This window comes from Leguminivora glycinivorella, chromosome 24 (assembly GCF_023078275.1).
Source record: "Leguminivora glycinivorella isolate SPB_JAAS2020 chromosome 24, LegGlyc_1.1, whole genome shotgun sequence".
Taxonomy (NCBI): Eukaryota; Metazoa; Arthropoda; class Insecta; order Lepidoptera; family Tortricidae; genus Leguminivora; species Leguminivora glycinivorella.
The window spans coordinates 6,335,321-6,362,268 of NC_062994.1; the positions used below are offsets into that span (position 1 = coordinate 6,335,321).

Here is a 26,948-nt window from a genome sequence, read left to right on the forward strand (position 1 = left end):
TGTGTTGTGTTTTTGTGCTTCCAGATATGTTTCAGAATACATAATACATATTGTACCTACTTGTGATATATTGACAATTGTCACGGTGTCACAGTGAAACAAAATATAAGATAAGTTTCAATCTAAATGGCACCTAAATGATTCCTTATAACAGGTGACTTTATGAGTTTTATGATCTACAAAGAGAGATGATCATTATCTTGCCCTATTTGTCATATTAAATATAAGTTTGTCCGGAATGACATGGAATAAGGTATTTATCCTACTCAATAATATTGTACCATTGCATCTGGCTTATGTAAGTATACTGACAGTAAATACATTTTAAATTCACTACAGGTTGGTATAAAGGGATGAGTAAATAAGCATAAGAAACTTTGACAACTGTTGACTATAAGTTCACTAACACTTCTCCGGGGCCTGTACCGGGGACTGTATTTTGAAATCTGTCTTAGTGACATTCTTATGCATATAAACTCTGTATGATCTTGCATTTTTCTAAATGAGGAAACATGTTGCTATATTACATGGCACAAATTTATCAAAAATGTTGAGAAAATAATAATAATATTAACATAATAATATTTTGATGAGGTTAATTATGCATCTTGTTAAAACCATAATGTGTGTCAAAATTAAGGGCATAGCACTGAAGTATAGTGTATTGTTGATGCTGTTTTGTGTATAATAATGTTGGTTTAGCATTGCAAACATTTTTGACAAGAAATGTAATCATGTTCTAAATTGAACCAAAGACAAATATATTCCCTAGACAGACACTTGGAACATTTATTATCATGACATAGTCCAGTGTCCATTTAATGCATTATCAGTGATATAATTTGTTCCTTAATTACATTCCTTTCCAGATTAATTTATTGATTACAGTAGTTGCCTGCCGGTAACCTGGTGAATATTGACCATAAGTTGAAAATACTTGCATTGATAAGGCATGATTCCAGAAGTTTCTGAGGTTAAATCTTGCTAAAAGCTGGAAACACCAAACTGGATATCTATTGAACTATTTATGACACTGGTAAAATTTGTCATAGCTAATGGTAAGAGATTTTGATATTTATAGACCTGATGGACTTTAACGGTCTACATGCTATACTTGTCTGTTACAACAAATCAGTTTGATTTGGAATTGGGCTTGAAACATGCCAATCAGTTAAGTTTTTAACAGATGTGCAATAATCTGAGGTAAATAACTTAATTGGAGCTTCTAATAATTTTACCCCTTCACTGCGAAGGAATGTCTCTGAACTGAAGCATGACAAACAGGTAACGTTTGAAGTTGACAAGTATTGTCTACTTTTAATATGTTCTGTTCCTTGAAATATAAAAAAAAATAACTGTACACTTCTATTGCTTCTTGATTTCACAAGAATATATATATTTTACCTGCCTGTGTGGTGACGGGTTAAGAATTTCACCACCCCCTTTCTTCCCGTGGGTGTCGTAGAAGGCGACTGTGGGATATGGGTTAAATTGTGGCGTAGGCGAGAGGCTGGCAACCTGTCACTGCAATGTCACAGTTTCATTTTCTTTCAACCCCTTATTTGCCAAGAGTGGCACTGAAGCTTTAGTAGTTTCATGTGCTCTGCCTACCCCTTTATGGGATACAGGCGTGATTGTATGTTGTTGTTGTTGTTGTTATATATATTTTACATGTTTTGTGACTTTTGCAAGAATCAAAAATAATGATATTTTGTTATAAAAACTCAACACCTGTACTAAGTATTCTTGCATATGCATAGTATTAATACAACTAACAAAATTATGTAGTTGTGCAGGTGGCAGCTATATGGATAATGTTGTGCTTTAAATTGCACATATACCTACAGCTGGAGCACCTCTCTAGTGTGTCTGGCAAGCTTGATGGTTTAATTATTAAGCTTATGCACCATGCCTGATGATGATATATAAATACCTTTGTCAAGAACCATTTGGTAAGTGAACAATGATAGATAAAATATTACATTATTTGAATGTAGTGAAACCTCGATAAGTCAAGCCAAGTGCCATAAGATTATTCTTGGTTGACTGGAATGTATTTCAATAATGGTATATATAGTAAGCGTGTTACCTTAGGGGCACGGGAAAAATAAGACAAGTTGCACGCCGGATTAAGAACCGAGTTGTGTTTTGCCTTATTAGTCTCAGATTAAGAACTGAGTTGTCATTACATATATGCACGCCGGATTAAGAACCGAGTTGTGTTTTGCCTTATTAGTCTCAGATTAAGAACTGAGTTGTCATTACATATATGCACGCCGGATTAAGAACCGAGTTGTGTTTTGCCTTATTAGTCTCAGATTAAGAACTGAGTTGTCATTACATATATGCACGCCGGATTGAGAACCGAGTTGTGCTTGTGCTATTACTCTCAAATTAGGAACCGAGTTGCCATTGCATATATACACGCCGGATTAAGAACCGAGTTGTGTTGCCTATACATGATGTTAATAATATATTCTGTTCACAGGGTTTCCTGATAAGCACATTGTACCTGAATCTTGTGGTATCCACGGTAGTGTAACTAATGTGATATCCACAAGTAAAAATGAAGTGATTTCCGTCACTTAAAGTGTGAATCATAATTATAATGATTACTTTAATGTCTGCTATACATTTGTTACTTTGATTATTGTTTCTTAAGTAGTTCTGATTATGCAATGTTGGCCTTAGGAGGCGGACCATGTGCATAAGACCTATTATTGTGATGCAGGTCTTTACAGACGCCATCATGTGTTATATAGACTATCCTTAAGAGGATTGGTCTGTTTTTGTTATTTGTGATGTAGGTCTTTACAGACGCCATCATGTGTTATATAGACTATCCTTAAGAGGATTGGTCTGTTTTTGTTATTTGTGATGTAGGTCTTTACAGACGCCATCATGTGTTATATAGACTATCCTTAAGAGGATTGGTCTGTTTTTGTTATTTGTGATGTAGGTCTTTACAGACGCCATCATGTGTTATATAGACTATCCTTAAGAGGATTGGTCTGTTTTTGTTATTTGTGATGAAGGTCTTTACAGACGCCATCATGTGTTATATAGACTATCCTTAAGAGGATTGGTCTGTTTTTGTTATTTGTGATGTAGGTCCTTACAGACGCCATCATGTGTTATATAGACTATCCTTAAGAGGATTGTTCTGTTTCTGTTATTTGTGATGTAGGTCTTCATAGACGCCATCATGTGTTACATAGACTTTCCTTAAGAGGATTGTTCTGTTTCTGTTATTTGTGATGTAGGTCTTCATAGACGCCATCATGTGTTACATAGACTTTCCTTAAGAGGATTGTTCTGTTTCTGTTATTGTGATGTAGGTCTTCACAGACGCCATCATATGTTATATAGACTACCCTTACGAGGCTAGTTCTGTTCTGTTATCTGTGATGTAGGTCTTACAGACGCCATCATGTGTTATATAGACTATCCTTAAGAGGATTGGTCTGCTTCTGTTATTTGTGATGCAGGTCTTTACAGACGCCATCATGTGTTATATAGACTATCCTTAAGAGGATTGGTCTGTTTTTGTTATTTGTGATGAAGGTCTTTACAGACGCCATCATGTGTTATATAGACTATCCTTAAGAGGATTGGTCTGTTTTTGTTATTTGTGATGTAGGTCCTTACAGACGCCATCATGTGTTATATAGACTATCCTTAAGAGGATTGGTCTGTTTCTGTTATTTGTGATGTAGGTCTTTAGAGACGCCATCATGTGTTATATAGACTATCCTTAAGAGGATTGGTCTGTTTTTGTTATTTGTGATGTAGGTCTTTACAGACGCCATCATGTGTTATATAGACTATCCTTAAGAGGATTGGTCTGTTTTTGTTATTTGTGATGAAGGTCTTCAGAGACGCCATCATGTGTTACATAGACTTTCCTTAAGAGGATTGTTCTGTTACTGTTATTTGTGATGGTCTTCAGAGACGCCATCATGTGTTATATAGGCTTTCCTTAAGGGGATTGTTCTGTTTCTGTTATTTGTGATGTAGGTCTTCATAGACGCCATCATGTGTTACATAGACTTTCCTTAAGGGGATTGTTCTGTTTCTGTTATTGTGATGTAGGTCTTCAGAGACGCCATCATATGTTATATAGACTACCCTTACGAGGCTAGTTCTGTTATCTGTGATGTAGGTCTTACAGACGCCATCATGTGTTATATAGACTATCCTTAAGAGGATTGGTCTGCTTCTGTTATTTGTGATGTAGGTCTTACAGACGCCATCATGTGCTATATAGTCTATCCTTAAGAGGATTGTTCTGCTTCTGTTAATTGTGATGAAGGTCTTCAGAGATGCCATCATGTGTTATATAGTCCTTAAGAGGTATATCCTTAAGAGGTTAGCTTGAGACCTTGTTTGTCAAAAGCATGTTTTATGACCTTAAAGAGTAATGATCTCAAGGTTACCTTGAAAGGATCACTTACATGCATACTTTCCAGAGGTCGCTGGTGAAATTACGGTTTCCAATAGAGCGGAGAGAGCAACTGTTCGGAATGCCTAGCTGAACGAATGCATGCTACAGGCTGCGCGACAACCTTGTCATGAAGGGCCAACTTCTGCGGTCGTTGCGCTGACAGCCACGAAAGAAGCCGTATCACCGTGGCTTGCGTATGAAGCTTTGATATGGTAATGTGTGTTGTCTTATAGCAAAATTGGTGGCTAGTACACATTGATTATTACCATTTATTAATTTTATCATGTTGATAAAAAAAAAATAATCAGCGGTTGTTAAAGGTCCTGCCAAGGAACAGCCATGTATTCTGCTTAATATATATTCATGAAAAAAAAAATTACATGACAATATTTTGTATTGATTGTCATTGTTTATTACTAAATTATTTAACGGCTATGTAAGCCGGATCTGTAATTGAGAGCATCGACTATGCCAATTGTACATTAATTTCTCGTAACCTTATCATGTTACTTGAACGACAGTTGTGTTGTACTGATTCTATCACCTACTGGCTTAGTTCCAAGGAAAAAATATCACGTTCTCGTTACATTAAGGAACTTAGTATTTCCCATGTATGTTACAGAGCTTCTTAACAAGAGCTTGTGCTGTGTTGGAAGGTGGCTATGATCACGCATAGGGTGTGTCATGTTAACCTCTCACGAGTTGTACGCCTTCTTGCGCATGTGGGGAGCTTCACAGCCTACAGTGACGAAGCCAACTGTGAGTTTGTTCCATGTATTTGCTATTTAAACGACGCCAATCATCATTATTATATTGAGCGGTTGGTTAGTTTGGAATGCACCGCTCCCGTAAGTCTTAACTTAAAGCATAAATGGCATAATACTTGCCTGAAAATAAATGAAATGTATTGATGGGTGAAGTTATTTACAAGCAAATATTAGATGGTGTTTTGTACACCAGTAATTACCTGCCCGCCGCTAGATGTCATCTATTTTACATAATTAATTTGACTAATATATAGTATCGATCATGGCGGTAAAACATGTACTTTTCGTACCATCGCACCTTAATAGTTTTAAAGCCTTACTGGCTGTGGAGTTGTTAAATAATGACCTGACTTACTTGTACTAGGCTAGTCTGGTCATGCAATCTTGAGTTTAGTTATGTCATTACTATGATTCGACTATAAAATGAGACCAATTACATATCTTGGTGTAAGTTAGTCTTAAACTACACCGGCCGTTTCCAACGGTTCTCGAGTTAATCACTTCAAAGGACCAGGGCCTGAGTGTATAGCTGGAGTATACAAAGTTCTTGTTCACTTTGCAGAAAAGAAAAGAACAAATGAACAGATGAAGTCTACCGCCACCAGTTGGAGGCGCAGCCTGCTTCGGCTGCGTTGACTGCGGCAGTCATCAGTAGCAGCATGGATAGCAGAGACCTTCGGGACGAAAGGTCAAGGTCAGAATGGGCGAATGTAAGGACATCACTAGTCGCTGGTCCCCATCCCTAGGCATCGCTGTCAACTGGGCGTCAGACGGACTCAGAGCGTCACTTGAAGATAGCTCGTCATTGAACTTGTATTTTGAGATTCCGTTTAATAAACTGTATAATTAATAGTGGTATCCTGGTGTTTTTACTCTAACAGAAGATTGGCGTTGATAGGTTTTGGAAAAAATATACGTAGGTCATTTTTGATAAACTTTTTTTCTTTCTTATCCATGATCAAATGTTTGTATGAAAAAAAAAACGAATCAGAATCCGGCCACACATCAAGAAAAAACTTATCCCATACAATTTTTACGAAGATAAACTTATTCCACACTAGCGGCCCGCCCCAGCTACGAATGGGGATTAAAAATGGTTATACATAGTACGTTATCCGTAAAAGATAGGCATATGCTTTCGTGGACTTTTATGTAAACCTATGAGAGATACACTATTTCGCCATACAGCTCATGATATAGCTCAAACGGTTTGGGCAGCGTTTTCGATTAAGGCTCTCAGCCAGTGGGATTTTGTCCGACTTGTTTAGCAAATATCGTTATATTTCAAACAAAGTCTCAACAAATTATATGCTTAAATCTTCCCCAAGAATCAGTTATTCATAGGTGAAAACCGCATGAAAATCCGTTCAGTAGTTTTTGAGTTTATCGCGAACACACATAGACAGACGCGAAGGGGGACTTTGTTTTATAAGGTGTAGGATGCATTCAATTGATTCCATTCCTATTCAGTATCGATGGGGCAGTTGCACAAATAAGATTTTTTTCTCAAACTTGCAATGAAATGTTGTCGGAACTACTACGTGTCCGGTGAGCTGAGTGAAGATAATATTTCATAGAACAGTTTACAGCAAAAAAAAGCCCGCCTGTAAAGCACCCTCCATTTGTTTCTAAACGTCAAATGCTGACACTACACCATGACATTTAGTAATCAGAAAAAAAACATTAATAGTACTAATGCACCTGAATGTCACTGTTTAATAAGTTACCTCAGAGTTAAAAAAAAATTTGGCGCGGAATTAGAAGAGTTTTCTTTTTGCCTAGTTTTATCAAAACTATCAAGAGATTTTTTTTTTCATATCATTGCAAGTTTGAGAAAAGTACTATAATTACATGCCTCGCCGTGAAAAGGGCTAACAGGCTTCGTATTACTATCCTACTCAGATGGAAATACCTACACAGCATGTAAGCCCTTCTTTCCCGGCATCTGACGTAATGTACTATTATTTGATATTAACACATATTAAACCAGTTAGAATACAAACATCAAACTTCTTGCACCCGCCTAAATCGCTATTGCTAATGCAAAGCTACCACTACACTACGAACAATCACAGATATAAAGTCTGTCAAGCGATTTCTGTCACTAGAAAAAAGCAGCAACTTTAAGAAATGAAGGGATGAAAGTTGGCCCATAGAAAATTTTAATTTCACGCCTTGACTAAGTTGTTGGACCGTCTATAGTAAAAATTTGAAGCCAATCCAATTGTTTATACTAAAAAAATATCGATTTGGGAAAAAGCAGGTAGATTTCTTGAAAAATTACAAAAAAAGCAGTAGATCAGTAGATTTTTTTAAAATCAGGTAGATCTACTGCTAAATCAGTAGATCTGGCAACACTGACGTTATGTTTTAAGTGGAGATAGTTGAAGAGATGGAGCGTGATATAGGCTACTTTTGTCTCTTTCTAACCCCCCACTTCCCTAAAATGGTTTTTTTTCTCCTCTCAGACTAGCCAAAGGCAAAGACGTGGCCTACGATGGAGTGAACTCGTCTAGAAGATGCCTGTTCACCCTAGATTGGAAGGTTGCCGGGTTATATGAGCTCGGAAATGTAGCCGCCGGCAAGGAATTCCACTCCTTGGCAGTTATCGAATTAACCGCGAGCGAAGCCGCGGGAAAAAGCTAGTACAATATGTTGACAATAACTCCAAGTCATATTTTAATAGCAGTTAGCGATATTATCGCCTGCAATAGAGTTACGTCAGTTGGATTATTTTCAGTGTTATGTTTGGTCTGAAGCGTTTGAGAATTCACTTAGTACGTTAATATGCGTGAGGGTGTGGCGAAATGAATTGATACTCGTGTTAGAGTAGGTTAAGTAATATAATATGGAATGGTTTAACAAGATTTTCGCATTAATGTGGTGAAGGGAGACTTTTTGTTCTGATCTAAACTGTCTGTAGATATTGAAGATCTAATGGCTGCACTTAATAAAATAAGGGAGGAAATAGGTGTAATGGCATATTAGCCACTTTCCGTGTTTAGCAGTAACACAATGGTTTACTGCGACATAACGCATATTGCTTGGTCAGCGACAACCTCAAAATGTATATATAGGCACACCTTTATACAATAAATGGATTGATTGAATTCATTACTTTACCTACTACTCGTGTCTATCATTTAACTAGTCATCCCGTGACGCTGCCCATCCTCATCTGTATATTTTGTTATTACATGGCGACCCTGCCACGCAGACTTCTTTGACTACGACACCTCGAGGAAATAGTGTGAAGAGTTAAATAGCGTCACAAAGCCTCGGGCGGTCTGTTAAACGCCCCATATAAGAACTATAGGAAGCCCATCAGTGCAACTGCAAACTCGGGTTATGCATCATCGGGGCCTGTATCAAATTCTATCAAGGGGCTCAAGGGCACACCTCGGACAAAGGCGATCAAAATATGAAAGAGGCGCGATTTTACGCACACAGTCTAAGCTCGTGTAGGCGAACGCGAACCGTGCTTGTATGAGTGAGATTTTATGACAGGTCGACGGTCGACTGGTCGCGTTCTTGACAGGCGGTGTGAGGTAACCGAGAGCGGGTGGGCGGCACTTTCAGCGGGGAGCGGGAGTGGCCATACTGTACGATAGTACTCTTTATTATATTGTGCCACGGGAGAGGGCAAGGAGCGTTGATCCACAGGGTACGTACCACTTGATACTTTTGGCATTGCTCAGAGTCTATAATAGGAGGAATAATGTGAGGAGTAGTGCACTGTGCAGGAGTAATAAATGAGCCGCTGTCTTGTGTCAAAGGCCAAGTCTCGTTTTAGGTCACTGGGCCAACGGATTAAGTATTTCTGAATGATAAGTAGAAAGTAGTAATCTGGTATGTATTATTATTTGTAGAAGGATAAAAGAGTGATCTATTGTAGTCTTACTCTTATCAGAAGTGAATAATAATATAACCACAAAATTAAAATTTTGAAAAAACCCCCGACCGCGACATAGTAAACCGATTTTCATTAAACATGGCTAAGAACACTCCTGATTAACTCAGCTTTCAGACAAAAAAAACTAAATCTAAATCGGTTCATCCGTTCGGGATCTAGACCGACAGACAGACAGACACGTCAAACTTATAACACCCCTTCGTTTTTGCGTCGGAGGTTAACAATAACAGAGAAGAGAGAATGGAAATTCGATATTTTTGAGTAAATATATATATTATATGTTAAATACAACTGGAAAGACCTGTCTCATTTTTATATCAGGTATAGTACCTAGTAGACAATCGAGCACACGAATCACCTAATCGCACACCCCGGACACTGGCGATCAAATATATGAAAGAGGCGCGTTCCTAACACACATTCTAAGCTCGTGTAGGTGAACGCGTACCCTGCTTGTATGAGTGAAATATGACAGGTCTATTGTTCGCGTTTTTGACAGGCGGTAACTGTGAGGTAACCGAGAGGGGGTGGGCGGCACTTTCAGCGGGGAGCGGGAGTGGCCATACTGTACGATAGTACTCTTTATTATACTGTGCTAATGGTAAGGAATTTCCGTTACCTACACTATCGGTAAGTGCGATGCCGGAATTTAAAATGAGAATACTCTTTATTTTTAAAGATTACAAAATCGCGTTGCTCTAAAATAACACAAGCGATATTTCATTGTACAGTTAAGTTGGAACCTTCGAACCCGAAACGCACAGTTAAGGACTGCCCAATTTGACTGCGTCTAAGAGAGATCCATCAAAAATGTTATAATTCTTACATATTTGTATGAAATAATCCCTTTATTTATCATTCCGGAATCATTCATGTGACCATTAATCTTCAAGTCATGATGTTTACAGATTGAGAGGTCATACTCCAACCCCATCGCTCTAAACCATACTACGTCTGACCACGAAATATACATAGTTATTACAGGACTAGGGATCAAGATATGTAAGATATGAGATGATATGTTTGAATTACGGGTTTGACCTCGCGCGTGGCAGATAATGGCCACCTATTGATATTAACACTTTTAGATACAAATGTCATTCGTCGCGACCCTAGAGCCTCTACATACATACATACAGACAAACTCACGTCTGTATTATCTAATTTATCTAAAGAAGTTAGAGCACATGAAACTGCTGGTTTCAGGGCTACTCTTAGCAAACAGGGGGTTGAAAGAATAGTATATATCTGTCTAACATCTGTATATATTATTAGTACATTTGCATTCTGTTACTTTTAGTTGTCAAATTTCCATCTAGATGTCGCTGTACCGAGTGTCAAAAAAGCTAGATCGCGGTGTTAAGATTTTTCCGAGAAACATGACGTCTAGAAGGAAACAAACCATAGTCAAGCTTTTCTACCAGTACCTATTGATTTAATACATTATTGTTTAGTCAAGTGTGAGTGTTTTCTTTTTGGGCCTTTTTACATATCAGAAGCCGGGAAAATGAGGATTTCCTTGGGTATATAGCGGATAGGGATAAGTACGAGGCATGGGAATCCGTTTTCACCCCGAGGCATCTGTAGTGTTTCTCTCAAAAATGCTTCAAAGGAAAATATTTTCTGGCAATATTCATGACAATCATAACGTATCGAGTTTACTTCGTAACATCATAGATTCTAGGTCCACGGAATGGGAACTAGCTAAGTACTTACTTTATTCATTTTGATTCCCTTGTTAGTTAGAAATATAGATTTTTTGTGGCTTTTTTTGTAAAAAAATTTTTGATTTAGTGACCACTTTTGTACACATATTCCGTATCAATACATATTATGTATCAACTGCAACCACCCGACAAATGCATTGTAAATATTTTTAATTGATAATACCAATGATGTCAGACGTAAGAAAAGCAATTTACTTAACATTATCGTTTACGTCGTTATCATTAGAAACATTAAACGCATACAAATACTAATGTACTAACAAACATAGGTATCTTTAGTGATTATTAACTACAGCCGCCATCATATATACAGGGTGTAACAAAAATGGTGGTGATCCGTTTAAGGGCGTATTCAGTATCGTATTCTCATCAGGAAAAAGTAGGATAAAAATTTTTTTTCGCAAAAATTTTTTTTATCTTTGTATGGAGATTCGACCGATTCGCGCGGCCCGGCTCATACAAAAGTGAAAATTTTTTTAGCGGAAAAAACATTTTCTTCTACTTTTTCCTGATAAGAATACGATACTGAGTACGCCCTTAAACGGATCACCACCATTTTTGTTACACTGTGTATGTGAGCGGCCGGAACGCGCAAAAATGTAACGTTATCTGGGTAAAGGGACACAGAGAAAAAACAACCAATTTTCATGCTCGTTCAACAAGTTTTTTGGTTAAAATAGCGCCTACGTGCTCTTTGGTTCAAACAACAAGTTAGATTTTGTTAAGTGTAACTAGTACATTTTACAAGTTTCATTTTATTTCAATCAACAAGTCGATCATATTGTTTTAAACATATCTTTGGCTGATTCAATCAAATATCTTTTAACAAGATTGACCTTGTTGTTCGAACAAATTCGACTTGTATCATCATTCATCAATATTGTGATTTATTCCATTTACTAAAATACTTTTGTTTCAAACGGATAAACCCGCAACAAGTCGAACTTGTTAAATTCACAATGCAAATTTCTCTCAGCGGACCTTATTGTCTATGGCGCTTACGGCGTTATGAGCTATGATCGTATACAAATACGACGCCGCGGGACGTAAGCGCCACCGAGAAATAAGGTCCTTTTACCCAGATAACGGCACAAATGTCTACCACCACCTAACCAAAATGTCGAATAAAAGTTGTATCCTGTGTCGAGAAGCAGGTAAAAATAAAATAAAAATAAAAAAGCCATTTATTTCTCACCAGGATAATTAACATTATAACTAGTAAAGTAGTAACTAAATAAGGTAAGTTCAGGAGTTTTTTTTTTTCTGAGTGAGTTCCCCTTTTTATAGGGTATAGGCCTCCTCCAAGGTTCTCCAGAGCTCTCTGTCTGAAGCTGTCGTTATCCAGCTGGGACCGGCGGAGAAGTAGGTAACTATTCAATTAATCTGTGGTCGAGAGATGGCAGATCATTTCATACAATGTGACTACACAATTTTACTTTGACAGCAATCGATACTACCTCTAGATATTACTATTATTATAAATGGGAAAGTGTGTGTGTCTGTCTCTTTATCTTCCCGATTCGATTAAAATTTTTTTTTGAAAGCTGAATTAGAGGTAGTGTTCTTAGCCATGTTTCGTGAAAATCGGTCCACTATCGGGGTTTTTTAAAAATAAAAATTTTGTGATTAGGTTAGTTTGTACATTTATTCCTTTGTTCATTTCTGTGTACTATTTAACCGTTATCTGTTTGTAATAAGTGTTAATAATGTTTTGAAGCTATATCCATACTAATATTATAAATGCGAAAGTGTGTGTGTCTGTTTGTTTGTCCATCTTTCACGGCAAAACGGAGCGACGAATTATCGTGATTTTTGAAGTGGAATACTTGAAGGGATGGAGAGTGACTTAGGCTAATTTTTGTCTCTTTCTAACCCGAGCGATGCCGCGGGCAAAAGCTAGTCTTTCATAATTAGAGATACAATTGTTTGTGAAGTCTGTTGCTATGCGCTTTATCAAATACTATTACGAATAGCTTTTGAGCGCGGCTTCGCTCGCGTTTGAAAGAGACGAAAAGTAGCCTATGTCACTCTCCATCCCTTCAACTATCTCCACTTAAAAAATCACGTCAATTCGTCGCTCCGTTCTGCCGTGAAAGACGGACAAACAAACAGACACACACTTTCCCATTTATAATATTAGTATGGATTATGATGATTTCCTTATAAATATTGCATATTCTATTTCATCAAAGTGTTTTTGAGCGATGAACTTATTTGTACATTTTTGAATCAAAAGGCTACTTGTCGATTGTCTATAAGGCGCTTTTTCCATAATGGCTTCAATATGAAATTGATCTTATAGACAACCGGCATTGTGTTATCTTTTGATTGAAAACGTCACAGTTAAGACATAGATACGATAGAGCTATATTTAGTATGAAACACAAAAATATTGATATCTCTTCCGAACAGAGACAGATTAAAATATGGAGTCTATCTGTTATGGTTACGATATGAAGTTTTAGAAACACACCTACAGGTATGCCTACAATAATAGCATTATATGCAATAGGTTTTTAAAAGAGGTCAGAAAAGTGTAAGTAGGTAACAGATAACAATTTGAGGCGAAGCCGAAAATCAAAACCTTGTTGTAAATCAAAGCCAGAGGGTGCGCGGGATTTTTCGACTAATGCGAGTTCCCAACTTTCCACTTTTCCCAGTTAGTATTATTATAAATGGGCTTACTCCTGGTCACAGACTAGCCAAAGGCAAAGACGTGGCCTACGATGAAGTGAGCTCGCTCAGAAGATGCCTGTTCACCCTAGATTTGATAAGAGTTAGAAAAATAAACGAATTTGACAGCTCGGAAGGAAAAATCACTCTGAACTGAAAAGAGTCTGTTAACTCAAGACAAATGGTGCAAATATGTTGTTTTCACATAGTAGGTATATTAGTTTAATCTAAATAATCAGAGCTCTATTGTAATAAAGAATATGACAATAGAGGTGATAAATATTACCCGTAGCATATATGCTCACAGCTGGCAATAACACCAGGCCGACATAAAAACAAAGTTATACCTTGCCCATGTTATTTTACAAAATCAGCTACACGCTTGGCTTATAATCCAGATATGTCACTTGATACCAAAAACATTACCACGCTTAATGTCACAAACACTGGCCACTTACAACTATGCATAAAAAGTAAAAACACAATTACAACTGGCAGTTAAGAAGCCACGAAAGAAAAAAAGTGAAAAAGAAAAAAAAAACACTCGCGCAAAGACAAATCGCGAACTTTTTAAACGTCCTGATCGAAGACGATTCGCCGTCAACTGTATCGCTCGAGTTTATAGTATTGTCACAGCGTTCATTAATTTTATCGGCAATGATAAGTTAATGGCGGAGCGTGGACCGGTTTATGATATCTTGCCTGCGAGCACGAGAGCTCTCAGAGGGTCTTTTGTCTTTTGTAATGACAAAAAATGCTAGGAAAGATGAGAGGGGTCTACTTTTTCATCTGAGGACCACGTTGATGATAAACTGGTGGCCTATTACTGCTAGATTTAAAATTACTAGCCCTACTTTTTCAAGAATAGTATAATTTCGTGGTTTTCCACAGACTTTCGAACGGCGAATTCATGCATTCGGAATTCAAAAATTGGTCCCCTGGTTGCTGATCAAAGGGACCTATTGCTGATCAAAAGTATAACAACAAGGACAAAATATATTATTCTCTGATTGAATTGTAATAAGTGTAATTTGTAATGAGTGTAATGACAGTGACATTCATAATGATTAATTGATTACGCGGATACGGATCGCATGACTTATTCGCTACGCTACGTGCACGACTGCTGCTGCCCTCATGTTGTCGGCTTTTCAAATTAGTTCCAACGGCCGCCGCTATAGCATTAATGTTGGACATGCCCATAAGATGGCATGTATTAATGACAATATATTGGCAACGTGCGTGACAGAGTGGCGCTACTCTGTCACACACGTTGCCAATATACCTACTTGTACTTAACCCTTTACCGCATGAATTAAGAAATATTTGTTGAAACCGAAACTTTAACAATTCTCAATAGAGTTCAATATCATTAATGGATTATTAGTTTAGTATGCATTAAAGGGTTAAAATCTGTAAGTATGTAGGTATGTATCATTATATGCGCTTTTGGTTACGTGTAGTCATAAACTTAAAAAGAAAGCGATGTTCTTTTGTTTATCTGCGAAAACGAAAACACCACAAGCGATAAAGTAACAATCTTCGTTCGCCTCTTCTGTCCAAATTGAAGACGATATAAATGTCACTTAAACTTGTTCCTAATTGATACCACTAATTTGACCGTCACGCGTTCCGCGCATGCGTACAACGCTATCACTAAACCATATCTCGTCACAGCAAAGTCTCAAATCGGACAGATTTGTTTTCACCGTCGAGTCGCGTCTGCGCAAACTCTTTGACGATCGCCTCTGATTGGTCGAGTTGTGTCAACAATGCTACGTCAAACGAGGCATACATGCCTAGCCACAGACCCATCGCTTACTTAAAGACTGCTGAACTGAACTACGCTAAAGAGAAGCTGTCACGTATATGAACATCCCATTAGTGCAAAAGAGGCAGACTCTTCTTCTTCTTCTTCAACCTAGCATTTTCCCGGCCTAGCGTCAGGGTCCGCTTTCCTGTTCAACCACAGATGTCATATATACCATAGATCAAGCAAACGTATCTACTTAGCGTGTCAAATGAACTCAGTGATATCCACTGAGTTGTCCGTCTTTACTCGCAGCTTGCAGCTTTCGGGCGTCAATTTTTGTAAGTTGAAGTCAACCAAAACATAAAAATGCCTCGTTACGTGATATTCAATTGCAACAACACAAAAATTATGAACAATCAAGAGCCTGAGAAATATTTAAAATTACAGGCAAGAATCAACTTCAGTACAAAATTTGACACGCTCGACCCCTATACAAATATATGAATTTGTTTCTTCTATCTAAATTAAGTTCTGTGTGCTCAACCTTCTCCACTTTGCCCGGTCTTCAGCATCCTGAGGTAAGAGATTGTTCGAATGTTGATCGGTTACGTGGCTATCACAACGCAGGCTGGCTCTGTCGCGCCACTACAAGGTACGTTGCCAAATTAACAATCGACTATAAAGATAAATATGTCCACTGAGATGTTCACTGTGTGATCCACTTGTTCACCTTATTGCATTGTAATCAGTAATTTTTTTTTAATAATTCGATAAACGTGAGAGTTAAGAGGCTAGTTTCTTAGAGAAATTGATTGTATGGTATTGGAACTAAAGAATCTTCCCTTAAAGTTATTGTTTAGACCGATGTCGTGGCCGGGCCGTAAGAGCGATAGGGAGAGCTGGCTACGATACGCTAAAGCATATTGTGACTTGTGACGTTGGCTAGGTACTCAGATGTGACGTCACGTATCGTTGAAACTAATGTATGGATTGGAATTTCAACTCTGTTGTGTGTGTATAAATGTAAAAATTGATAGTTTGGTTTAAGATTGTACTAATAAATAAACTGATTATGATTGAAACTTAAATTATGGGAAAGCATTTAGATGCGTAGGTCAGTTAGATTTTGATAGTTTTGTAATAATTGTATGTTAACATACTCGAGATTAATAAGAATTAAGATACATAAGTACTTATTAGTTACTTCACTGGCTCAGCGACCCAAAAAGGATCTTGGCCTCCGACACAAGAGATCGCCACTCTGCCCTATCCTGCGCCACTTCACGCCAGTTGGGTACACTGAGTGCGGACAGGTCTTTCAGGGCTTCCTCGCACCAGCGATATCTGGGACGCCCACGCGGACGTTTTCCACCCGGGTGTCCCACATATGCTCTTCTCACACCACGATCCTCTCCTACCCTTTCCAGGTGGCCGAGCCAGCGGTGTCGTATACATGGCTTTTATCTCGCCAATAAAAAAAAAAAAAATATTTTATCAATAAAGGATTGTATTGTATTGTATTGTAATAGGCGAGACGACTAAGAAAACTAATTAGTCCGTCAATTAGATTATCTAGTTAGTTAATGTAGATATAACTAGTTAGCAGTGGCGAGGCGTGAAGATTTTCATTGGTAAAGCCGGTGGGGTTTTTGGGATCTGTTTTGTATGGACTTCTACAGATACTGCAGAATTTTAGGGAACCCGTTGGGAATCGAGTTGTATCGACGCTACGCCACTGCTAGTTAGGCAAATTTAGGTATATGTATATAATTCCTTGTTATTTCACTACTTAACTGTTTTATGACCCTGCACCAACACGATCTCTCGGTTTAGCCCATGGTTGACTGGTAGAGAATGCCTGCTAGCATAAAGTCCGCCATTTGTACTTTTTTTAATTGTGTAATAAAGTTTAAATAAATAAATAATTATCGAAGAATATTAGACACGTATTTTTTTTTCTCGTAAACGAAAAATGGCGACGGTACAGTGCGTTGAAGTTTCGCGTGACGTGATTTTTACTTGACAGACTGTATGAAATCTCTAACTACTTGTCATTTCGATATGCATGGTTGTAGTGTGGCCCAGGGTTCCAAATGTTCCAATTGGTTGACTGTATAGGCCACTCTACAACCATGTCAAAATGACAAGCAGTAAGAGATTTCTTACAATCTGATTTATAACGTCACTATGACATAGTTCTACAGTGGCCTAGGGTTCCAATTGGTTGACTGTACATAACTCTTCTCGAACCATCGGCAACACTGTTAGCTGTACTTTTGTAATCCTTAATGAAATGAAATGAAATGAAATGCATTTATTTGCTTAACATTATGTACAGATAAATGCATTTCATTTCATTTCATCTTATTAATACAAGAGCATAAATTTTACCGATGGTTAGTTAAGGGACTATCTACACTCAGGCGACTGAGTGTGGGTTGCCGCTAAGAGTGTTGCTGTTGGCACATAATCTTAGCACGTGTCTTCCAGAATCTTCCTGGGTAATGTTACCTGTTCTGGACACTGGTAATAGTGGTTATTGAGCAACTCACAAGTCCGGCGGGTAATGGGATGAACGACTTCCTGCTGCGAAGGGCAGGCAGGACGGTCAGTCATTAATACGTTTACCTTTTTGCAACAACTGTATGTATCCAATTTCATTTTGTTACATTTTTGGGCAGTTGCATACCCATCAGTACCCACATACATACGATTTGAAGACCGGTCTGGCATAGCGCGATCCTGCCTGCTAAGCACCGGTCCTGATGTGTTCGAATCCCGGTAAGGGCATTTATTTGTGTGATGAGCACAGATATTTGTACCTGAGTCGTGGATGTTTTTTTTTTTTGTTTTCTACGTACTATTAGTGAAATACTACATTACAATAAAATATGATTTTTCTTTTCCCTTTTCTACACTTTCAAATCTGTGCAGAATCTAAATATATAAAAGAAGAAACTGACTGACGGACCGACTGACATATCAACGCACAGCCGAAACCGCTGGTCCTAGAGATTCCAAATTTGGCACGTAGGTTCCTTAGAAGGTGTAGAGGAGCACTAAGAAAGGATTTTACAAAATTCACCTCCTAAGGGGGTGAAATGGGGGTCCAAAGTTTGTATGGGAAAACAAGATTAGTTTTTAGTGTTTAGCGGGAAAAAGCTAGTTAAAGATAAAAACGATAATAAGTCCAACTCACCCATAATCTTCTTCGGCGGCACCTTCCTTTGTTCCTTCTCCTCCCCCTCCTCCCGGCGCATCATCTTCCCCCCCTCGACCTGCTGCCACTTCCTCTTCCGTCCCTCTCTCTCCTCCAGATACATCCCAATCTCCTCTCCCTGTCCCACCAGGCGCACCGAACTCTCCCAAGTGTTCCAGTTCCGTTCTGTATAGTCCTGATATATGGATGATTCCATCACTGAGCCATCACTACACTATAAAGTCACTTGATGATGATGAGATGATGATGATGAGTTGGTTATTTTTTTTAAAAGAGTACAAAGAAGGAGTTGTACAGCTTTTTGATTCCTGTGGTTTCTCGCTGACGGTGACTCTGGAGGAGTTCGTTCTCGATCTTCAATAGCATGTTGGTGTTCGAACGACAGAGGTGGTACTGTATGTGGGGTTCGAGGGGGGTAGATTTGGTGGTGAAGCGATTGCCGGACAGATAGGTTGGCTGGCAGCTGTGGGGGGCCATGGGGTTCGTGGTACGCTGGCTTTGGCACCGGTGGCGGTACTACGGCTCCTGGAAGCAAATCGAGATTTTAGAATTTTGTATAAGTAGTCAAATTTTGAAAAAACCCCCCATAGTAGACCGATTTTCATGAAACATGGCTAAGAACACGCGACTAACTCAGCTTTCAGACAAAAAAAAACTAAATCTGAATTGGTTCATCCGTTCGGGAGCTACGATGCCACAGACAGACACACACAGACAGACAGACAAACAGACAGACAGACAGACAGACACACAGACACGTCAAACTTATAACACCCCTTCAATTTTGCGTCGGGGGTTAAAAATATTGTGGAGAACACCTTACATATTTTCAAAAATAGGCCAACATATATTATAAATAAATTCTTACTTCTGATGAATAAGCACTCGCGCACAAGCAATCAGCTTGCTATATCACAATAATGTGTCTTAATGCACCTGTGGTGAGCTGGTCTGACATTTGATATCTTTGTATCATCAGATATTAATTATTAAGATATAAAACTTACTACTTAAATATAGTATAGACGCGACATTCTAATATCAAAACTGGTTTGGCTGGCTATCTCTAACTGGGCCATTTTCTTTTGTCCCCCCACTTTTTTTTTGGATTTGGAAATTTTTATGTAGTTTCCACTCAGAATCGAGAGCTCTTTCAATCCTAATAGGAGAAAAAGAGATTTCGCCATAAAAAGTAACTGAGGTAACATCGCCGCCAATAGAAATTGTCAACAATGTAAACAAACTATTATATATTATATAAAATATCAATATTCTAGCACAATTTTATTATTTTAAAGGTTGGGGATCATAATGTGAAATAACGCATGGATTTAGCCAGTATCTGATGAGTTAGAATGGAAATTAAAGATATTTTGACTACAAGGTTTGTTTACATTGTTCACAAATTCTATTGACGGCGATTTTATATCATTGTGTTAAAAGACCACTATAGCCCTGTTAAAGCAAAGTAACAGGGAGAAAATATTATTATTTACGTTACATGTTACATTACACTGAAAAAGTACTAAATTTAGAGAATAAGGCCTCTTATCTTTTTATTATGGCGGAGTAACATTCTCCTCCGCTACATTAATTGTATTATTCTATGTCCAATTCAATAACATTTCCATATTAGCGTTGACATAGAATTAAATGTAGGTGAAATTATTAGTCATCACTAAATTATTGTGTAAAACGATATTGGTTTAGAGTGGTTTAAACTAAACTAATTTATGTAATTACGGGTGAAAATCAGTGCAAAAGTCCACGTAACAAAATGTATACATAATTAAAATATTAGCACATAGCATTAAGGTACAGCGCGACAATTACGACTGGGGGCAATTTTCAACTTAGCGATTTTTTTTCCATGTTTTACACTGTTAACTGGAGCTCTATATACCCTGTTTTTATTGAATTCCGTTAACTTTAGGGAAGGTTCTTCTTTAGATCAAATACAATTAATTCCGCTCGAGTTATTAAAAAAATAAAGAGAATTACTGAACAAGAGTGTGACAGTGACAGCCTTTACTAATTCCTAATGTTATTTGTTTTGACATGTGCCGTCAATCACTTGACACTAACTTGAATGTTATTCTTAAGGGTCTCTCACACTAACAAATTCAATTATTATGTATGAAAATGATGAATTTTTTTTCTGGTTCTGGTTCCTGATGATGAACTTAACTGCGTGTCAAATTTAACGGAAAACAAAAAAAAACGCGGTGTATATGTATCCGCTGAAAACGCGTCCAAACAATTTTATTTGTATTTAATAATGCAAGAAATGTAAAATATGGAAAAATATATATTTGTATCTGTTAGCTATTATTTCTCCTGATGCACCAACATATGTATATGTCTCTGTTTAACCCAATGGTTGACTGGTAGAGAATGTCTCCTGACTGACTGATTGATTCATCAACGCTGAGCCGAAACTACTAATGCTAAAATTTGAAAGGAGGGTGGTCACCTTGGCCTATTAGTTGCATGTGTTCGGTAAATTATACGGCTATTGCTGAACCAAAGATTTCCTTTGGTAAAATTGGTCCTTAGGGACCAAGGATGGATTTAAGAAGTGGAGCCACCGTGATTTTAGATGTTAGTTTTTTTGAGGTTTTGGTAGCTTCTGCTCTGGAGGAAAATAGGGTCTCAATCTATATAGAGGCACTCATTATGCTACTATTCCAAGTTGGGTACCATGTACCATATTCGTATGGTTAAGGATGTCAAGTGTGTAGGGTTTAAAAAGGGGATGAAAGTTTGTATGACAGATTTAATTTTATTTTGAGTTAGGGACTTGAAACTTGGTGAAAAGATAATACATAAACAGAAGATAAGTAATACCAGCGATGTTCGATTTTCGGGGTTTTTGGATATGTTGTTGTTGTAGTTCTAAGCCACCCCAGATGTGCAAATGGCCTTCACAAGCTCGCGCCACGCCTTCCTATCTTCAGCGACCCTCGTGGCCTCGCTCCAGCTCAAACCAGCCGCTCGTAGCTCATTTTCGAAGGACCGCTTTCATGAGTGGACAGGGCGCCCGGGGCCACGGCTTGTATTCTGCGGTTTCCAGTCGAGAGCAATGCTCGCGTTATTTCTTTCCCCTCTCCGAAGAGTGTGTCCAATCCAATTTTTGGATATAAGATAGTGTAATAAAAGAATAGTAGTTTTGGGCTTTATGAAAATTCATCCCTCATTCATTCATCTTAAGAGGGTTAAAAAGGGAATGTTTTTTTTATTTTAACCATGGAACTTGAAACTTCGTAAAATGGACAAATAAAAGTAAAAAAAAATTCAGTGTTTTCAAAAATTAATCACCTAAGGGTCTAAAAGGGGGATGGAAGTTTGTATAGGGAATAGGGATCAAATATTTAAAGTATATACTATTTTTTTTTAATTCATGCATCCATATCAGAAAATTTATTCATTTTGGGATTTTTTTTAGTAATAAATCCACGCGAAGGAAGTGGGCAACTGGATTGGGTAAGATTTATGAATACTTAATTAAATTTAAAAAAAAAGTATAGGAAGCAAATGAGCAGGCGGATAGCCTTGATAGGCGGAGAGATTGTCTATTTTTCAGAACTAAATAATTAAATGAAAATAAATGTGGTTAATTATAAATAACGAATATGATATAAGTATGTAGTTAATTAGATTATAACTAATGATATTAGTATCATGATCGTTTCTCACATACCGTTCAAAAAGAGAATAAAAATCCCCTTCTACTTTTTAAATCCATTGAGAGGAATCAGAAAAGAAATTCCTTCATCACACATTCTCACCTTATAAGAGTCCAGGCGCACAGCGGTACAACACTTAAAAAAAGTCCAAATATTCTCACAAATCAGTATAATTTAGCCATATTGGCGAAACACATGAGACCAGTCATAATCCACCCGTCCCCGTCTTTCAAATACATTGTCAATCCACCATTTCGAGAATTAGAAAATTATCATGAACGCGACCGAATCCCCAATGAGAACGTCCGTTGGTTGGATTCGAAAATCGAACACGAGCGTCGGCCGTGTACGACAGAGTACGACAAAACCGTGTTCTATTGCTAAATTGCTGAAGTTTAAATGAATAAGTACGCAATATTGTCGTTAATTCGTCGGCCAATGGCGTACGCGAATGGAGATGTGTGGATGTCGGGAATTGGGACCACTTGGCAGGGTCAGGCAATCATCGGGTCAAGATGGTGGCGTGGGGTACCGTGGGGGGACACGCCGGTTCCGCCATATTTAATTCTTCGCTGAGGGCTCCAAGTGCGTCAGAGTTTGTTGCTGAGAGCCTGTGACGAGTGAATACCTTGAGCCCGTTTCAAATATAGAACACCTTACCAAGAACCATTTTTATTGCAAATTACCACGCTCAAAATGCTCAAATCACTTTTTTAGCAGCGTTTTTTTTTGGTACCTGTATTATATATTGTTAATAAAATGTAACTTGTAACTGGCGTCGCTCGGTTCAGCAGGAGCTCAGGGTGCTAGGCATGGGGTGGGAGGAGGTTACCCAAACTGCCCAAGACCGGAGTAAATGGAGAAAATGAAATATGATCAGAGCCCTACACCCCAGCAGAGTATACTGTTTCCTTGGCAACATTATTCAAAGATAGTTTCTACAGGGTGTAACATTAATGCTGGTGATCCATTTAAGAGCATAACCGGTATCGAATAGCGGTTACGAATAGCACTTCCTTTTTTAACCGACTTCAAAAAAGGAGGAGGTTCTCAATTCGACTGAATGTTTTTTTTTTTTTTTTTTGTATGTATGTTCCTCGATATCTCCGAGAATTGTGGACCGATTTTCAAAATTTTTTTTTTGATCGAACGGGTATAACCCCGAGATGGTCCCATTGGCACCAAGTCAGGGTCTGATGATGGGATCCTGGAGAAATCGAGGGAACTCTTCAAATGTTATAGGCACATGTAATGTTTTTAGTGTATTTTTCAAAGGTAAACCAGTATTTACGCCTGATGGTAATAATTTTATGTGGCTGAGCTGATGATGGAAGGTCAACTCCTCAATGGTTAGGAGTTAAAGGATAATTCTTTCACTAGTGTACATGTATTCGGACTGATACGTATAATATCAATAGGAACCACTAAAAATCAACAAATAAATAAACTTTTTAACAAAAAATAAAACCGCCTTCAAAAATAAGCGCGTTACAAAACACGGAGAAACTAAAAAGCAAAAAATAATAAACCTTTGAATTCAGATTTCTTGGCGTATTGCAATAATCTAAACATCCAAATTATAAACAAATCAATTATTTTTGGAGTCGGTGCCAGCCTGCGTATGGTTGGGTGGGGCAAACAGGCAATAGCAAGGCGACGAACAGGTCTGGTACCGACTGCAAAAATAATTGATTTGTTTATAATTTGGATGTTTAGATTATTGCAATACGCCAAGAAATCTGAATTCAAAGGTTTATTATTTTTTGCTTTTTAGTTTCTCCGTGTTTTGTAACGCGCTTATTTTTGAAGGCGGTTTTATTTTTTGTTAAAAAGTTTATTTTTTAAAATAAACACCATGAAAATTAAAGGTACTATAGAAGGTAATGTATAAGCCGTAGGATTTATCTTCGGCAATTATGTTACATAGTGTATAACATGGAAATTTGAAATTTGACAAGCAAAAGGCGTCGACGCTCTACGCGATACCACATAATGTTGGTCAGCAAATCAGCGAAACGCTATAAAAACGAAGTTTGACTGCGATTCAGGGACGAATCGTGTCCCTGTATCCCTAATTCCAATCAGAGTTTTGAATGATTCACGGTTATTTTCATTAGACTTATAAGTCTACTGAACTCTAGTCAGTATACTGAATTACTGACCTAACTGACCGGGATATAGACCGTGATTACCTTTTTGATTTTTGTCGAGCTCCCGATATTTCGACGCAGTTGCATGCATCATGATCACGGAAAACTGACGAAGGCGGGTGGATGTTAAAGTCGCATAGACAGCATGCGATCTCAAAAACCAAAACAACAAAAATCAAAAAGGTAATCACGGTCTATATATCCCGGTCAGTATAAGTCAAATTCCTATCGGCAATTTAGGGTTGTTAAAATTCAAGTACATAATAATTCGTAACAAATGCTGAGCCGAAAGCAGCGAAACATGTCCAAAAAGTTCTCCACACTGACAGAATACAAGGTGGACGAACGAGCGATGTATGCTTTTGGGGCAAAATTTAAATTATGCCAAATGATCGTTAGGCCAAAAGAGCGTTAGGCATTTCATAATTCGGCCAAATGAGTTAGGCCAAGTGATTTTCGAACAAACGTCATTAGGAATGTAGAGGTAGTCCCATGTATGCTGCGCCAAAATCAAAGAAAGGCAAATGTAAATAATTAATGAATCTGATCTACGGTTGTACTCACGTTATTATATCGCTATTGCTGCGAAATGTTGAATATGTCTCACGAAAGTTTAACGTGTATAAGGCAAATGTACGTGAGAGGTTTCATTGGGTGCTCCTCACGTCAATTGAGGAATGATGTGATCGCTTAAACACCTTGGTGGATACTAAACATTGTTCTTTCTACTGTGTATCCAAGACCAGGAGATGCCAAGATGTTAACGATATATGCGACAATCACGAAAAGACAAATATTTATATTAAGAAGACGTTGGAGTACTGAAGCGCAGAAGTCAAACTATGGGGGGGGAAGGGGGGCTGCAGGGGCGAAGGGTATATGCGTCCCCATGCATCCACATTTCACTCAGCGCTAAACTATACGTGCCGCTACTTGTACTGATGTATATCATGGCGACTGTCCGTCATTAACCTTACATTTATACCATGATGAGATGATGGACGACTGATCGTTAAAGGTTGGTGTAAATCAAATTCGACAATGTGACTCCAAGGACTATGCCAAAAACAAACATATTTTTTTTTTTAGAACACAAACAGTCACATAAACAAATGAGTTGGTGTACTACAATGTAGGTACTAAGTAATTTGGATAAAAAAAGACCTGCACGGAAGCATGTACACTGGTCAAAAAGAGAAATAAAAAAACAAAGTGTGATGTAAAGCTGCATTTTTGGTATGTTATTTGGGGTCCTTGGGGGAATGTAGGACTATATTTTGCAAGCAAAAAAATGATGTGCTAACTACGTAATTTAAAAAAAAAAGTAAAAAAATCAGACTTTTTTTGGTTTTTGCCGTTTTATTAAAAAAATATGTATTTTTGGTCAAAAGTTGCTTTGTAATGTTGAAAGCGCATTAAATTCCAAACAGTTTGACATCTTTTTTATCAATGTCCGTCAATAATTTTTTGAGATATGAAGCGTCAAAAAAAGAGCATTTTTCCCTTTCTATTAAAATATTCGTTTTGCTAATATTTTGAGACAGATATCAGCAAAACAACTCAGTCTATTACATAAATTGTAAAATAAAGATGTAGAAAATTTCACTAGCTTTCATTTAAGACCAAAAGAGTGCCAGTTATTTAAAAAAATAGGATTATATCATAAGTCTAGTATAACTGGATCAGAAATAATCGGTGGATGGTAATGGCCAAATGGGTTAGTTTACATATATTTACAGGAGGCGTAGCGGAGAACGAATTATTATTATTTGGGAGCTGTTCAAGTATTACTCAGACACATATTTGCGTATATCAAATCAACATTTATTTAGTAAGTTAAGTTTACGGTCAGAAAGACAGGATCGCCGCTTGGCGGAAAAAAATATTTACGAGTAGAAAACCCTCATTAAGTAATTGAATCAGATTGTTCCGAAATTCTTCTTGTACGGACTGGTTTTTAAAGCATATCACTGAGGGTCAATAACATCGATGTAATCTCACGAGCGTTGTCGTGGACGTGCCCGAATCATAGTATTCTCCGTTTAACGAAATATCAGTACATAGTATGTGTTGTATTGCACGCGCAGGTCTCTAACAGCCGCGCAGGTGTAGTCGGACCATAACTCGACAGTATACACGCTTGTACAAAAACTGAGGAACAGCTGTCTTTTAACGCTGTCACTACATTTGGCAAATCTTCTAGCCAACATGTTTGCCCTTACTGCGGTGGCTCGCCTCTGCCTTTCTATGTCCTCCTGGTCTTTTAAACTGGACAACAAGATGTGGCCAAGATATTTGACTTCGTGTACTCTCCGCAATTGAACTCCATCAAGCAAAAGATGTGGTACATGTGTGGGCATATGTGCTGCCTCCATGAGCATAAATTCAGACTTGTCCGGATCGTATCTCATGTTATGCTGGCTGGCGTATCTCTCGCATTCTGCAAGTAATTTACGCATAGCTCCCACAGATGGTGCTAGTAGGACCATATCGTCTGCATATGCGATGTGATTTATCATTTGTCCATTGATGGAGCAGCCAACCTCGGTACTGGTCAAAGCCTGCGACAGCCCATCCATGTACACGCTGAAGAGAGCCGGAGACATACTGCCTCC

The 26,948-nt window shown here is 37.9% G+C and overlaps 1 protein-coding gene across 10 annotated transcripts in view; it reads right to left on the bottom strand.

The window, feature by feature from the left end:
• The window catches only part of LOC125238836 (transcription factor CP2-like protein 1), a 131,156-nt gene that overhangs the window by 85,850 nt on the left and 18,358 nt on the right, over positions 1 to 26,948 (bottom strand). For 4 of the 10 annotated variants that reach the window (XM_048146292.1, XM_048146283.1, XM_048146286.1 and 1 more), the window contains exon 3: positions 18,477 to 19,022. In XM_048146292.1, the coding sequence (XP_048002249.1) occupies positions 18,477 to 18,693 (217 nt within the window). In that variant the 5' untranslated portion in view covers positions 18,694 to 19,022. Of the gene's footprint in view, positions 1 to 13,871; positions 13,890 to 13,950; positions 14,119 to 18,476; positions 19,023 to 22,285; positions 22,482 to 26,948 lie in introns of those variants that run through there. The other 6 variants (XM_048146285.1, XM_048146289.1, XM_048146288.1 and 3 more) reach the window with 6 other exon arrangements.